Source organism: Micropterus dolomieu, linkage group LG01 (genome assembly GCF_021292245.1).
Source record: "Micropterus dolomieu isolate WLL.071019.BEF.003 ecotype Adirondacks linkage group LG01, ASM2129224v1, whole genome shotgun sequence".
NCBI lineage: Eukaryota > Metazoa > Chordata > Actinopteri > Centrarchiformes > Centrarchidae > Micropterus > Micropterus dolomieu.
The window spans coordinates 13,045,675-13,061,176 of NC_060150.1; the positions used below are offsets into that span (position 1 = coordinate 13,045,675).

Sequence of the window (15,502 nt, forward strand, 5' to 3'; positions counted from 1 at the left end):
TGCTGGATGATGTTGCAGGCAGCAGAACATTTTCCACGGCGTCTCCAGACTCTGTCACATGTGCTTAGCGTGAACCTGCTTTCATCTGTGAAGAGCACAGGCCGCCAGTGTCGAATTTGCCAATCTTGGCGTTCTCTGGCAAATGACAAATGTCCTGCAAGGTGTTGGGCTGTAAGCACAACCCCCCACCTGTGGACGTCTGTCCACCATACCACCCTCAATGGAGTCTGTTTCTGACCGTTTGAGCAGACACGTGCACATTTGTGGCCTGCTGGAGGTCATTTTGCAGGGCTGTGGCAGTGCTCCTCCTTGCACAAAAGCGGAGATAGCGGTCCTGCTGCTGGGATGTTGCCCACCTACGGCCTCCTCCACGTCTCCTGATGTACTGGCCTGTCTCCTGGTAGCGCCTCCGTGCTCTAGACACTATGCTGACAGACACAGCAAACCTTCTTGCCACAGCTCGCATTGATGTGCCATCCTGGATGAGCTGCAGTACCTGAGCCACTTGTGTGGGTTGTAGACTCCGTCTCATGCTACCACTACAGCAAAAGCACCGCCAGCATTCAAAAGTGACCAAAACATCAGCCAGGAAGCATAGGAACTGAGAAGTGGTCTGTGGTCACCACCTGCAGAACCACTCCTTTATTGGGGGTGTCTTGCTAATTGCCTATAATTTCCACCTGTTGTCTATTCCATTTGCACAACAGCATGTGAAATTGATTGTCAATCAGTGTTGCTTTCTAAGTGGACAGTTTGATTTCACAGGAGTGTGATTGACTTGGAGTTACATTGTGTTGTTTAAGTGTTCCCTTTATGTTTTTGAGCAGTGTATCTCTTTTGTGCATGTAACAGGTTTGCAAAGTGAAAAAGCCCAAAGTCCAGCCCAAAGGGAGTTCACATTTCCCACAGAAAGCGCTGCTATGAACCGCTTGAAAACAGCTCGTTAGTAGCGGCGTCAGGCACGTTCTTAAACCAAGCTAGTCTGAGCGGAGGTCCTTTAGCTCGACTCGCCTTTGATTGGGTTTCCGTTGTAGAAATGTTGCACCTGTACCTGCTTCCAGGTACTTTTTTTCGTATAACCTTTCGTATCACCTCCCTCGAGGTTCCAAGCGAGCTGAGGGATACTAAAATGTAACGTGAAAACACGACAGACTGCTGATTGGTCAGAGGGACTATTCACTGCATCATCTTTGCCTGCACCAGACAGAGGCCAGCAACAGAAAGTTTTACAGTTTTTGTATGGAATTTCATCACTAAATCCACTTCTGAGAAGTTTTGAGGTGAGAAATCAGCTGTGTAGATTTCAAATATTGACAGTTTTATGAGAAGTGATGGCGGAACAAAAATGCTTGAATATTTTCGGAGTTGAGGAGCTCCGCAAGTGGCTGCGGGGGAAGCCTGTGCCAACCCGCGGCAGGAGTGTGTGAGGGTTCATACCGCTTATCTGTCTTTACATTCTGAGTAATGTTGAAACGTTAACTTAAAGAGAAAGCTGTGTGGATCACTGGTGTGTGTGTGTGTGTGTGTGTGTGTGTGTGTCGCATTGAACATTACGTCATGGCAGTTGTGTGTGGCGTCGCTATGACGACAAGCTACATCCTATCTCTGGGTACTATCTGCAATGGAAAACTGAGTAGAGTCGAGTCTATCGATTTGCGCTATGGTAGCATTTTTTTGGCAAGGCAGCATAGATTGTCAGAACTCCGGCAACAGTTCAATATTTAGTCCTGATGGTAAGATGTGGAACAATGATGTTGTGTGGTTGTGGACTTGTGTGACTTATACCATCTGCGAGGTCACGGTTGCAGTCTGAAGCAGCTTTGATTTGGATCACACTACCTTGTTTCTTACGACCCGCTCTTCTCTGCTTCTAATTGGCTAGTAGTCCTTACCTGGGAACTGTGCATGTGCAACTCCCAACAAAGATAGTAAGATGTGTCACTCTGTAGCTCATGAGCGGAGTGTACAACACACAGAGAGAAAAGAGGATCTGCAGCAATGTGCAGTAGGAGAAAAATATGGTGGGTGTTTTTTTTGTTTTTTTTGTAAACCTGTTCTGGTACAACCCCTAATTAAGAATTTGAACCTGAAAATAAGCATAATACCACCTCTTTAAAGAGCCTGTTCCAGGTCAGCCACATGTGGATCATCTGTAGGTGAAAATCCCGGCTCTTTGGTGATTTATGTATCTTTTGTTCTATACCTTTAAACTCAGAAAGCAGCCGGTTTAATGTTTGTAATTTACAATTCTATTTATGTTTTAGACATTTATCTAACAATCTTATCTAGAGCATAATGAACATAATTTAGTTACATGATGCATCAAGATGTTGTTGTCTGTTATGGGATGAAGATGACCCTGATGACCCCTACAGTAACCTTCAGCAGCCAGCAAGTGGTCTCTACCAAACTCTCAAATCCAGCCAGCAAATCAGTGGCTGACTACGTGGAAAAGCAGGAAATAGAAGGAGACACCAAATTCAAGATCCAAGTTGTAAAATATATGAAAACATTGAAACCAAAGAATCAAGATAAGACAGCTGTGTAATATGTGAATGTTCTTCTGATTATATTTGGACAAAGTCCTGCAGTTCTTTAAGATTTCCAAAATGATGGCATTTTTGTTCAAAGGTTTTTGTGATATAGGTTGTTTTCCTAAATATTGCGATTGCAGTGTTTGTTTAAACAGGTCCTCATGTGAATGCATTATTTTCATAGTCTGAAAAAGCAAGATTGTGATTTTGATACTGATTGGTACAATGGCTAGTTAATAGTGGATATACAGGAGAAGGAAACTCAGCAAAGGCTTATGGTTATAATTACCACACACTCCTTGTTTTCAGTGGTGTCCAGTCATCACCAAAGTAGAGTCTGTTCTGATTCTCACAAAATATTATGGTAATGTCATTAAAACCTCTAAATCCTTCATTACAATAATATATTTGCTAATTGAAGAGTAAATATCCCAGAAGCTTGTAATACTCTCATGAACTAGGTTAAAGTTTGAGCAACATTTATTCACTTGCAACAAGTGAGATGTGCTTTTGTCAAATTATAACTGCTGTGTGAAGACGACACACTTGTTTCCTTAAAATGGAGGTGAGTAACAGAAAACTACAATGAGCTGCAAAGACCGTGCAGCTTTCTATTTACAAATTAAGCTCAGGTCTCTAAATATGTGGTGAACACAATAGAAAACATGTCAGTATTAGCAGGCTACGTGACACATGACTCACTAATCTCACAAAATGTAAAACCAACACAGGCGAGACTTAACATTGGTTGAACTCCTGGTGGATCCAGCTCAAACTGTAGTCTGAACATGTGACTGTTGACCTGAGATCTCATCGTAGACACATGTAACATAGATATGAGATGTTTTTGAAGATTAGAGAGTCTTAATATGAACACAGAAGCTTATGTAGCTGCACTTCCTTTTATAGAAGTGTTCACATCTCTGTGAGCGTTTGAGGTTCATATAGAGCAGTGCAGTCCCTCCCTTCAGTACAGGATTTTGTTCTGCCTGTAGCAGTTGCTTCTTGACCAGTATGGCCAAATGGAAACTGTGCTTTGTTCTGCTTCTGCCACTAATGGTGTCTTCTGACAGCGAAGGTAAGAAACTTATTTCCATAATGTAACATTCATGTGGGTTGTTTTTCACTAATCTTCCTGTCTTTGGTTCAAAGAGGATTGCTAACTGAGACTGTATTTTGTATAGATTTTTTAGTGTAATTGATTGCAGAGACTCTCTTGATAATGTAATTTAAATAAAACAAACACAAAGTCATTCAAAAGCACTTTCCCGTTTGCAGTGACACTTGTAAAAACAATTGGGGGAGAACCAGATGTCACTCCAATATGCACCAATGAAACACTGAGTATCCTCACACTGATAGTATGTAAGATCAGAACAGAGAGGAGCAGGGGAGAAGAGTGTCGTCTGCTGTATCAACATGGACAGGACTTTGTGCACGAATGTGACTCCAGGTTCACACTTATGACAGAGAATCAGACTGTGTTTCTGCACCTGACCAGTTTAACACCAGAGGACAGTGGGAACTACACCTGTGAATGTTCACTTTGGAAAGGAACATATATTCTCCATCTGAATATCACTGTGGAAGGTAAACACGTTCTATGTATTTTACTTCTTATAATAGCTAAATTTAAGCTGTTTACTTTCCACTGTGTTAGCATTGTATTGTATGGTAATTATGTTAGTATGATGCTTACAGTACAGTAATTAGGCCAACTAAGTTCAGTTTAATTCTTAGCTTTGATTTACAGATGTCAGCAATACAGTATTACATGGTACTGTGTACAGAAGATAATTTCTCTACAAATAGAGCAAATACCAGTGTCATTTTTCTGACTTTTTATTTATAATGTTTTAGAGGATGAAGACGCCAAAAGTTTAACACAGATGTCCATTCCGAGTGCTCTGATTGGTGTAACTATAGTCCTCATTATGGCTGGAGTTATTCTGGCATTTATCTACATAGGAATACGTCATGGGTAAGAAACTACTACAAAATTCATTACCATCATTACTATTTTTAAGAATGCTTCACAGCTCAATAGCAGTGGACGATCTTGAATAATACAACTCCATTTTGGTGAACAAATGTTACCTTAACCTTGAGTTAATGCACATGCAGCATCTTCAACACCAACTGTCTTGTCTAACTCTTTTATCACCTCAAACACAATTATCAGACATTGACTTGACTCAAAATGCACAGCAGTCATATCTATCGTGATCTGACCTCTAGCTTCAAGCAGTGACACAACACATGGTCTTTCATTTCCTGTCTTGTCTCTTGAAATAGAAATAGACTATACAATGTACAATTTATAAGTGAATAAACATCAAGATTCATTGCTAATGTGTTGTTGTTTCACCACAACAGAACACGACTGAAACCACTGAGCAGTAATCCAAATATGGTAGGCAAGTGTACAGAAAAACTTTCTTCATTCATGCAATTCATTTAACTTCAGTTGTTATTTTTTTAATACATATGTCTTTCTGCAGGAGCCACACGACATCGAGCCGTACAGCACCTTCATGCAGAGAGAGAGCGGGCTTTATTCAACTGTCAGACTGCATGTCGCTAACACTAATACTAATAATTCAAACACATTTACATAAGAGGACACACATGCCAGGAAGTCTTTGTAGAGCTCCAGTTATACTGGAGTATAGTAGGTACCCATGTGAAACAGGCTTATTGTCCACAAGGTGGCACTCTTTTGCTATGTGACAAGTTCTGTATTCTTAACAGTGTATTTCACACACTGAAATTTTAATGTGTAAAACTGAGCACAGGGCTGTACACTGATATTATATGATACTTTATTAATAAGCAGAATTAACTAATGAATAGTAATGAATAATAAAGCAAATAAAGGTTAAAACAAGTTGTTGCTTGTAAAACTGTTCATTGTTTTTGAAGGCTTCTGGTTTTCATCTAAAACAAACAACCTCTTTATAATTTATATGGGACGACAGAGTCACCAGCTGTATGTAGCTAAGAACCACTCTGCATGGATGTGACTGTTTCAGCAGGTACAGGAACCTTTAGAGTGGAGTAATCGTTTGATTTTTCCTGATAAAAAAATCATGATGGGTAACAAATCCTTGCAATGAAACCTAAACCTTTGCTTGGAATAACTCAATATAGATGATTTATATCAATTAAGAAATTATATCAAGCACAGAATAGGTTCCTGCCTTATACCATAGCCTGATGCCCTCTTATTACCATTTGTTATTTATGCCATTGTTTTGATGCATAGGTTTGGTTTCTATGTGAATGTTGATCTTGGATTATGACATATATGACTGAATTTGTCACAGTTGCAAGCGAGGTAACAGGAATGCAAGGTACTGGACCCAAATGCAGACACCAGAGGCAGAGGAGTGGAAGTTTTAATAATGAAATCAAAAGGTGCAATGTTTACAGGGATGATGGAGCAGGCAAAGGTCAAGTCCAGAGAAAGAGAAAGCAGTGCAAAATAAGCAAACAAATCCAAAGGAGCAAGAAAAGAATGATTCAAAACACAGAGAAGTAAACACTAGGAATAGCTGGAACGCTGCACAGTATGGACAAAAACGAGCTGGCACTGAGACAAGAGAACATACAGCCTAAACACAGTGGGGTGGGGGGGGATTAATCAGGGCAGACAATCATACAGGCGGGAAAACACACAAAGTAGTTAAGCATGAAACATGGGAAGAGGTGAGTATTTTAAAATGAATTAGGAAATAACTAGGCTAAAACCCAAAACCATGACAGAACTGGTATAAACTACCTAAAACCCAATTAAGGGAACACATATTACTCATTTAAATAATAAGAAATTGTGTCTGATAAAACATAGACCCACACTAACTATATTTCACCACTTGTTTTGATTAAGACTAATCCACAGCGTGACCTAAATTTCTTTCATTTTAATTCTACAATATCTAAACATTTGTTGTTGTTTTTCCTCTGGTGATCCCCTGCCAACATTAGTATTTACAAAGGAAGTAAGACTAGGTCACACGCTTGTTTGTGAGCATTGTTGTTTTCTCTTCTACGCTCTTAAGTTAAATTTCTTTTGGTTACACCAATCTGAGTTTGGGACAGGCCTGTCTCCATAGATTATTAAGTGTAGTTATAAAAGGTCAAGAGCATAGTTTCCTTTACCACCTTTTAGTGAGATTTAAGGGAAATTACTCAGCTGTCCTGACTGGAACAGCAAATTCAGCAACTGCATTACAAGGTCTGCGTTATTTTTTTTAAAGCAAGCATTGATCCAGTTGGCTCCAGATGACTTGCACCCCTGCACATTTGCTGCAATGACACCAATGTAATGAGCACTCATTTAAAATAGAACCCTTACTTAGATTGTTATGAAGAGCGCGCAATCATTTGGCTTAAATGAAGTGATTTCTATATCAAGCATTCAATCAGCAAAAACACTTCTTTATTTCACTTTCCATTTACTGTACATGTCTGATAAGCATAAACCAACTGGAAATTTGAAGCACCCTCTTCTGTTAAAAAGACTGGTCATCATTACACAGAATGTCTTTGAGGTGCTATTGTGGGTTATTGTTGAGTATTTCTGCTACTTTTTACTGCACTACATTTCAGAGGGAAATATTTGCGTATTTAACGCATTTTAGACGAAAACTACCTAACAGTATTTAAGGAACTAAAAGTTACCATGGCTGTCACCAGCTAGATCGTTAAATGCTGCTTACATGATATTAGTAATAATCAGACGCTGCGATGTATGATCAGGAATGGGCAGTATTTATTGTCATTAACAACATTGTGGTGCAACGCTATTAAACTGCGGGCTGCCAACCCATCCACCACTTGTGAATGTTGTAGCTCAGATGATGCAAGGTTGGTCTTTCATTACCAAACCCCAACTACCTAAATTAGGATAAAATTAGGAGACATTAGCAAACTGTAAGTTAAACATTAAACTGTTGGTTACTTTTAAACAAACCTTCATCTGGGTGATCACAGGTACATGTGAATATTTGATCTGTTATCTGGTCAGATTTGTCGCATGACTCATTAAGCAAAGCAAAGCTGTTGCTCTCAGACATTGTCTAGTTAATGAGCTGAGTGTACTGGAGAAGGGATATAGGCAGATAGAAGGTTTGCGAAGTGATTTTCTACCATGGAAAAGTATTTTTAGTATTTTTAAAATAGTTTATTTTGATACATGGTGTGGCTTCTGTATAATGTAGTTCATTTTGTCTTGTCTGCATGTGTGCTGAATCAGCAGGTTTATGAATGCGGATGAACGCCGGGACGCACACACTGTGCAGCACATGCTTTATTGTGAGCATGTGCAAAAGCGTCCTTATAATCAATTTGTTTAACAAAGGAGAAAAAAATGTCCGCAGTTAGTTGGAATCAATCTTACAACCTTCCTAACGGGAATCCCGTACAGTACCAAGTGCGCTAAAAATAATGTTCACACGAGTGTACAAGCATTAGAAATAATTTTACTTTGATCTGACCCACCAAAATTTGGCATCGGCCATTGCTGGAATTATTTGCCAACCCCTGCCCTAAAGCATACCCCACTCATCTATTTTCCTCTAAATGGGACAATCATTTACATAATGAACATCATGCTGTATTGAAGAACATTTGGAGCTGTAGCAATTGAGAAAATAAACTTAACATTAGGAAAGTGTTTACAGAGGTAATAAATCAGGTGAGCAGGGTCTTTTTGTCACGTTTAATCTGACTTATTTTTGCAACCAGTGGAGTCTCCCTGCTGGCCATTAGAAAGAATGGAGGCTTAGGGCACTTCCGTTGAGGCTTCACTTTTCAGAACCTGAGGTTATTGCTTGGTATGTATGGATAAGAATCATGAAAAGACAGATCAAGCAGTGGCAAGAGACACTCAATTGAACCCTCTCTTCCAGACACAAACAGACTCAGGAGAATCCAACTTAAACAAGAAAATGGAAGTTGTTTTGCAGCTGACTGGCAGGCTGCCACTGTCTACAGCTTGTGCACAGAGATAAGTTTGAAGTGGCCTTGGTGCCAAAATAGTACATAGTTTCTAGTCTGATAGATCATAAACTGGGGCTTTGTTTTTGGCACATGTAATGTAACTAAACCACTAAACCACCGCTGCTAGCAATGCTTTTAGCGTCACCTTCTGGTTTAACATTACAGGTGTCAGCTGTCAGATAGCACAGGTACTTCCCAGCTGTAGTTTGCAAGGTATTTTTAGCAAATGATCTAACTACCAGCCAATGTGTCTCTATATTTAAAAATAATCATTGCCATATCTTATCATGTAGTAACACACCTATAACCTTTCTACTTTGAGTTTTTTAATCTTTATGATTCATACGTGATTCATTTATGAGTAAATGTAATGTTGAAGATGAAAATTATATTCACTGAGCAGTTCATTTTTGTATTATCAATCAATTTAAGTAGTTTTATTTCAAACCTACATTTTTCCCCCATTGTTGATTGATTACTTACTAATTGTCACATACACTGAAATAACCTTTTCCCACAGACCAGTTAGGTTCTTTCCTGGATGCTTAAAGAGGAATTATCAAAAAAAAAACTTCCCCTCCACACTGTTTGGTAAACAAGATTTCATAAGAGATTTTCATAAGATTTCATACTGATATGGGATTAGTTATCTCACTGCACAACAAACCTACAGAGTCATGATGGGCATGATGGGTCACGCTTCACAACATCTTGGGTTCAAATCTGGTCTGAATCACTTGATAGCATGTGATCCCACCTTTTCCTGCTGTGCTTTTTTGTGATATATCAAATGAATAACACAGGAAAGACTCTCTCTCTCAAACCAAGCATGTACAGTCACTGCACATTTCCTAAAGATTCATTATTACAAATCATAAACATTCCTTGTGTGAGGATATGACAAGAGAGCGTAAGAATGGGCACTGTCACGTTTGAGTTAAGTTATGAGGATTACTGGACAATGACATCATACAACTAAAGGGAATACATTTGTGTGATTTCAATTTTAATGAAGTGAAACCAAGAACTGAATTCACATAATTGTCATACTGACCAGGCTGAAAAGTAGCTAATAGCCAGAAACATTAAGGTTAGAATGGAGGCACAGTTGTTTCCTGTTTAGGTTTCATCACAAACTAAAATACGCTGCCAAAACCTTGTTTTTTTTACATGCTGAACATTAGCAGTCATTGTCCGGAGACTACTCTCAAACCAGTGTTGTTTGTCTGAGGACAGGGAAAGTGGCTGATTGGCAGTGGCGATGGTAAAAGACCCATCATGTTACAAGTGACTCATTACTGCTGAGAAGCCTCATCTCGTTACACAAAAGAACATTCTCATAGGGGAGGACTTCCCAGCACAACCAGCTCTAGTTGGCTGGAGCGACATGTGTCAGATATCACATGTGTGTTTTTACAATTACCACCGTGACAATTTTATCATTCTCTGTAGGGGAAATGAAGTAAAACCTCGAAACACCAGAAGCCACCAGAGCACGGCATGGGGGATTTCTTTTCACTGCTTGAGATTACTGGAGTTGAAATACAGTAAGTCGCCATTTACTGTATTTTCAGTAGTATTATTAGTGGTGATAATATTAAACAGCTAGAAAAAAAGCAGTGTGAGTTTCAAATGTGGTTGAAATTAGTCTAGGCTGACTTTTCCTTCTCTGCACTTTTGCCTGTTCTACAGCAACATAAAAAGTTGTTATCTCCTTAATTCAAACCACTGTTATCTCCTGTAGTCTCACTGATTGATTTCAATAATAAATTAGTCCTGTTATCGAATCAATATTTAGTAAGAATATATTTTACCTTGATCGTCCAGCATCATAAATACTGTCTGTATTGATATTTGCTCTGTTGATTCATTTTAATTAGAAGTTGACACATTTCCTTTAAAGCATTAATTCATTCCCAAATTCCCAGATTTACATTTGTTATCGTCAGCCTCATACGTCAAACACTCCAACCTCCACCCACATCAACATCCCCCACACCTCCCTCCCTCTCTCCCTCTTGGACGGACTGCACTCTATCAGTTTCATTTAAGGCAGTTAAGAGGCACTGCTAACAGATAAAAGTGAAAGCATTCACTGTACAGCAGTGGAGGAAGATGTTGTTCATCATGATAATTACCGGTTTGTTAATCAAAGGTAAGTGACACTCACAGGAGAGGAGAACTCCCTCTGATTTCAGTCAAGTAATTTTGAATTTATTACTGACTTTAATTGCTCTTGTATAGTTTGTTTTACTTCTATTCTTATTTTTGTTATATACTGTCCATAGCTCTAATCATTTGTTTTATTGTTTTCTATTTATCTGTACTATGCTCTATTTCTAGAGCCCCTCTGGGGATCAGTAAAAGGACTGATGTTATCTTATCCTGTTGCCTATATTCAATATATTTGTAATTTATATGCTACATTATTATATAATATTCTTTAAGTTTCAACTTAATCCATAATCACACATCATTTATTAGTTGATTTATATTTTGCATTAATAATCTGAAGCTGCAAAGTAACCAGTAACTCATGTTGTCAAATAAATGTATTGGAGTAAAAAGTGCAATATTGGATTCCAAAATGTAATGAAGTAAAAGTATAAAGTAGCATAAACTGGAAATACTCAAGTAAAGTACTTCAAAGATGTAATTAAGTACAGTACTTACATCGGTACTCGGTTACATCCCGCCACTGTTCAAAGGGCTTGGAAGGATATGTAGATTGTTTTATTGAAGCTAATCAATCTGAATTATTTGTCTATAATTTACTTCAGCTTTTGTGTGTTATTTTCAGCCTCAAAGTCACAGATCACCGGTCATGGAAATACAACAGCTGCCTACGGCGGGGATGTGCAATACAGCTGCGCACTAGCTGATCCGACAGGTGTGAAAGCAACTTTTTTTTGTTTTGAGTTTGATAGTGAAGATGCTCATTATACTGTTGTCCCTCTGGAGTTAACTGTCACAGCTATTTTTATTGTTGAAATTTCTCAGTAATAATTGTCATTCAGAACATTTGCTGGAAATGATCCAACACTGTTTTTAATTGGCTACCTCAGTTTTGTTTTTTGTTTTTTCACTGTAAATATTGACTGGGGGGGCGTCACTGTTTGCTCACAGGTGTGCTCCAGGTCACGTGGCAGAGGCTTTTCAAGGAGGAGTCTATTGAGAATTTGGCAACATACAGCAAGCGGTTCGGACAGCAAGTAAATGAGCCCTACCGGGAGAAAGTGATCTTCACAGAAGCGTCTCTCAGCTCAACATCCATCACTCTGAGAAACGTCACATGGGAAGACGAAAGCTGTTATATCTGCTCATTCAATGTGTATCCCGGCGGGTCCAAAAGGAAGCAGACTTGCCTCACAGTGCAAGGTAAATTGCAGCAACATCATACATATGAATGGACATAAATAAAGTAATCACATTCAAGTGATCAAATACTCGTTATATAGCTCACAGAATGGCTGCAGCTCTCCAAATGACATGTTTTTGCTCTCTATAAAGGAATATCTGAGGTGGAAACAGGTGTGCAAGCTCCCACTGGTGAAAGCGAGAAAGAAAACGTGAAGGTTGTGTTTAGCTGCAGTGCCACAGGTAAACCAGCTCCAACCATCCACTGGTCACACTCAGCTGGCGCCATTCCCTTAGACCAACCACAGACTACTACAATAACAAACAGTGACCACAAATATACCAGCAGCAGCAACATCACTCTGGAAGTACCTCCAGGCTGGAATGGATATGTGGTTTGTAAGCTGAACAATGGACTGACGGGACAAAGGCTGGAGAGGATCCCCTTTTCTTTGCATCCTAAGAATAAGGAACCCAAGGGTATGCATATAAATCATTTTGTATTGGCGTGCTTGTTATTTTACAGCCACTAATGTGTGTAATAATGCTGTTGTAGCAAGACATGACAGTAAGAGAGCCGCCCAGGGAATACTAATATTATTCTAGTGTACTGGAAGACTGGTTTCAAGAAAATCCCCAACGGTGAGCATTTGTTACCCATGACAGGAAGTTATTCATAAACAGTGAAATCATGGACACAGGTGAGAGCCACACTGTGTCATTTACAACAAGGAAGTGAGATGCCTAGAAAGTCCAAATACCAAAGAAAGACAATTCCCTGTAGCCAGTCAGCTTGTATACTAATTGTACTCATTGACTGGAAGGGATATCAAACACCCACCACACCCTTTCTATGAAGTGATATCAAGATTAAAGCAAGTTTATAAAAACAACATTTGATTTTAGTTTGCACACTAATGCTGACTACTACTACTAATACCGAACACCAATTGAATGGACACTGAAGAGACATCATCATTATGCATGCCTAATTGTTTGTGTCCCAATCAATGTCTCATCCATGTCCCATTGTTCACTGAACCAGGAACTCAAGAAAGTCCCTGAAATCCAGTTCATGTAAAAAACAAGGAACCAATAGAGACACAGTAAAGTATACATTTAAGTACGTTATAGTAGAGAGGTCACCTGGGAAAGGCAGTGAATGCACCTTGTTAATGAAAATCTGTTCTCTGCAACCAGCAGGTTGACTTACTGCAAACAGATAGTCTTCTTGAGTCAGCTGGGCGGTGACTCATTCAATTACCTTTCAGTTTCACTTCTGAGTTAGCGTTCAAGAAAAACCCAAAGTCATGGTAAGATGAGTTGTGTTGATAAACACTAGCTCTCTGGGGAGGTCATCTGACAGATTGGGGAAGTCTCATGGTTTTAAAGTAAGAATGCTACCGTAAAATGTTTCTACTTCTCCATTTAGGGAAATGTCATTTACCTCATTCCTGTACAGACTGACCCTGTGTTGTGTTTCTCTAGTTAAGGGACTGTCCTCATCTGGGATTGCACTTGTAATTACTGCGGTAGTTTTTGTTTCCTGCATCCTTGTTGGTGCTGCAATTCGGAAAAAAAGGTGAGACCTTTTAAAAGGTGTAAGATATTTGCTAACAGTAAATATACAGTGGTATAATTCTGTGTGATGTTCTGCCCACTATCTAATCAATCTGCTTTTCTCTCTTCTTGGCAGGTTAAAGGACAGCAGAAGAGATGAAAATGTTTAATGAGCACAAGTAATGTTTGTCCGTAGTGTCACTGTGGCTGTTGAAGCATGCAAGCATTATACAAATCTGCATTTAAACTTTCAAGATGTAACAGTGAATTAAGCTAATAGCTGCTATCCAAGATATTTTTTTTGTGTGTTTTGAAACTGTCCAGTCGACATTTCTTTTACTCAGCACTTTGTCAATGGAGCTTCAAGCTAAACGCCTGTCCAGGCTTTGTAGAATGTAAAACTGCAGGAACTATGACCACTGATTCATACGAGTAGCCCATTACATGAGCTTCTTAACTGTGAAGTGAAATGAGTAAAAGGTTTACAGAGAGTCTACATTTGAGCATAATTAACCACATTTAGAACTTTAGAGTTAATTTAAGACGTGTTGGTTTTGGCGATAGAAAGGAAAATGTCCAGTGCGAGGCAGTAAACGTCAGACTGGGGATATAGCGCCACCTAGTGGTCGTTGTGGGAAAATAAATATTTTCATTTATTTGAAGCTTTTATCCAAAGCGACTTACAGTTGCTATATATGTCAGAGGTCGCACGCCTCTGGAGCAGCTAGGGGTTAAGTGTCTTGCTCAGGGACACAATGGTGGATTGAACCCAGGTCTCTCACACCAAAGGCATGTGTCTTATCCATTACACCATCACCACCCAGATAAAGTAAAGAAATGTGGTTTAAATATGGAGATAGAATCAGAATCATAAACACTGTGACACACAGATAATCACAAGTAGGCTCCCTCACACAAAGAAATATAATAGAAAATTTTATCTGTTCAATTTTTTGCACAGGAAATAGAAACTGTTCACTTGATTAAGTGATCTATGAAGTTGACATGTGGCAATAAGGTAATAATTTCAGCCTACAACAAAATGAGGAAAACTAGCCATCTATATAGTTTATATGATATATAATATATTGCATAATAGATATAATGTATCATTTTCTGCATACTATTTTCTGGAGGTAATTTTGCACTTTATTGTTCAATGTTTTTCTGCACTTTAAATGTTATTTATTGCTCATTGGACATCTCCCCTGACAGATTGAATTGTAACTGTGGTGTAGTGTCTAAGGGAGATGGTAGTATTTTTTTCATTCCTGTCAAACTATTATTAACCTGTGTGTTATGTTCATGGACATTCTCCACTATTTCTAATAATCTGGGGGGTTTTTTGTTAATGCCTTTCTAATAATTTATTCTCTGACCTTTTCAGTGTATTTATTTTTTCTTCAGATAATTAAAATATGATGTAATGTTATAAGTGATTTCACTTGTGTGTGTTTTTGTGGACCTGCAGCAGTGAAGACGCCTGCAGCAGGGTGGGTAGTAACTTGTCACAAGTAGCCTAATGCAAATTTGGTAAATAAATAGGCTAGCCTAAATAAAATAAAATAGTATAAGTCATTGACACCTTTCACGTTCCTTTTTAAAACTGTAGCTTTTACTCTTTACTCAGTATTTCTTTGGGCCAGTAATCTCCTTTTAATTTTCTCTACATTTTCCATTTATACCTTCATAACTTAATCAGTCTGTAATCTGCATTTGGCTTCATTACCGGCTTGTCATCTTTAACAAGCCGGTAAGTAGCCGTTTAACTGCGTGTTAAAAGCGTTATATATTTTTTTTCTTCTTCAGAGCAATTGTAGACTGTAACATCTAAGTCTGATGATCACTGGAATGATTCTGATATATTAACAGTAGTCTATCCTGTTGTTGAAAAGACCATTGCTTACCTTAGTTCTTTTACATTGGTTATTATTTGTTTTATTCAATTCAATTCAGTTTTATTTATATAGCGCCAAAATCACAACAATAGTTAGGCCTATCTCTGAGCTGTGGCAGTTTTGGGGGGGGGGGGGGGGGGGGGGGGGGGG

At 38.8% G+C, this 15,502-nt stretch overlaps 2 protein-coding genes across 7 annotated transcripts; both read left to right on the plus strand.

Annotated features, from left to right (window-relative positions):
• The first annotated feature begins 1,253 nt into the window (after window positions 1-1,253).
• On the plus strand, window positions 1,254-5,431 carry LOC123970310. 6 transcript variants are annotated; one of them, XM_046048322.1, is made up of 6 exons: window positions 1,254-1,280; window positions 1,883-3,612; window positions 3,813-4,124; window positions 4,395-4,515; window positions 4,911-4,947; window positions 5,036-5,431. In XM_046048322.1, the coding sequence occupies exons 2-6, from the start codon at window positions 3,549-3,551 to the stop codon at window positions 5,150-5,152; spliced, it is 651 nt and encodes a 216-aa protein (XP_045904278.1). In that variant the 5' UTR covers window positions 1,254-1,280; window positions 1,883-3,548; the 3' UTR covers window positions 5,153-5,431. The 6 variants fall into 6 exon arrangements, with proteins under 6 accessions (XP_045904278.1, XP_045904258.1, XP_045904266.1 ...); XM_046048302.1 differs by lacking the exon at window positions 1,254-1,280 and having other exon boundaries at window positions 1,609-2,021; window positions 2,119-3,612; XM_046048310.1 differs by lacking the exon at window positions 1,254-1,280 and having other exon boundaries at window positions 1,609-2,021; window positions 2,354-3,612.
• A 5,179-nt stretch (window positions 5,432-10,610) lies between these two features.
• LOC123974189 (OX-2 membrane glycoprotein-like) lies at window positions 10,611-14,862 on the plus strand. The gene is made up of 6 exons (XM_046054704.1): window positions 10,611-10,692; window positions 11,338-11,427; window positions 11,664-11,915; window positions 12,048-12,374; window positions 13,383-13,476; window positions 13,591-14,862. Exons 1-6 carry the CDS (start codon window positions 10,653-10,655, stop codon window positions 13,622-13,624), a joined length of 837 nt encoding a protein of 278 aa, XP_045910660.1. The 5' UTR covers window positions 10,611-10,652; the 3' UTR covers window positions 13,625-14,862.
• The last annotated feature ends 640 nt before the right edge of the window (window positions 14,863-15,502 follow it).

Excerpts from the sequence above, each read along its gene's own strand:
- LOC123974189 (XM_046054704.1), top strand. The coding sequence starts at position 10,653 with ATGTTGTTCATCATGATAATTACCGGTTTGTTAATCAAAG. Across the intron at positions 10,693-11,337 it reads TACCGGTTTGTTAATCAAAG|CCTCAAAGTCACAGATCACC; the intron begins GTAAGTGACACT and ends TGTTATTTTCAG. Across the intron at positions 12,375-13,382 it reads TAAGAATAAGGAACCCAAGG|TTAAGGGACTGTCCTCATCT; the intron begins GTATGCATATAA and ends GTGTTTCTCTAG.
- LOC123970310 (XM_046048322.1), top strand. The coding sequence starts at position 3,549 with ATGGCCAAATGGAAACTGTGCTTTGTTCTGCTTCTGCCACTAATGGTG. Across the intron at positions 4,125-4,394 it reads TCTGAATATCACTGTGGAAG|AGGATGAAGACGCCAAAAGT; the intron begins GTAAACACGTTC and ends ATAATGTTTTAG. Across the intron at positions 4,516-4,910 it reads TACATAGGAATACGTCATGG|AACACGACTGAAACCACTGA; the intron begins GTAAGAAACTAC and ends TCACCACAACAG.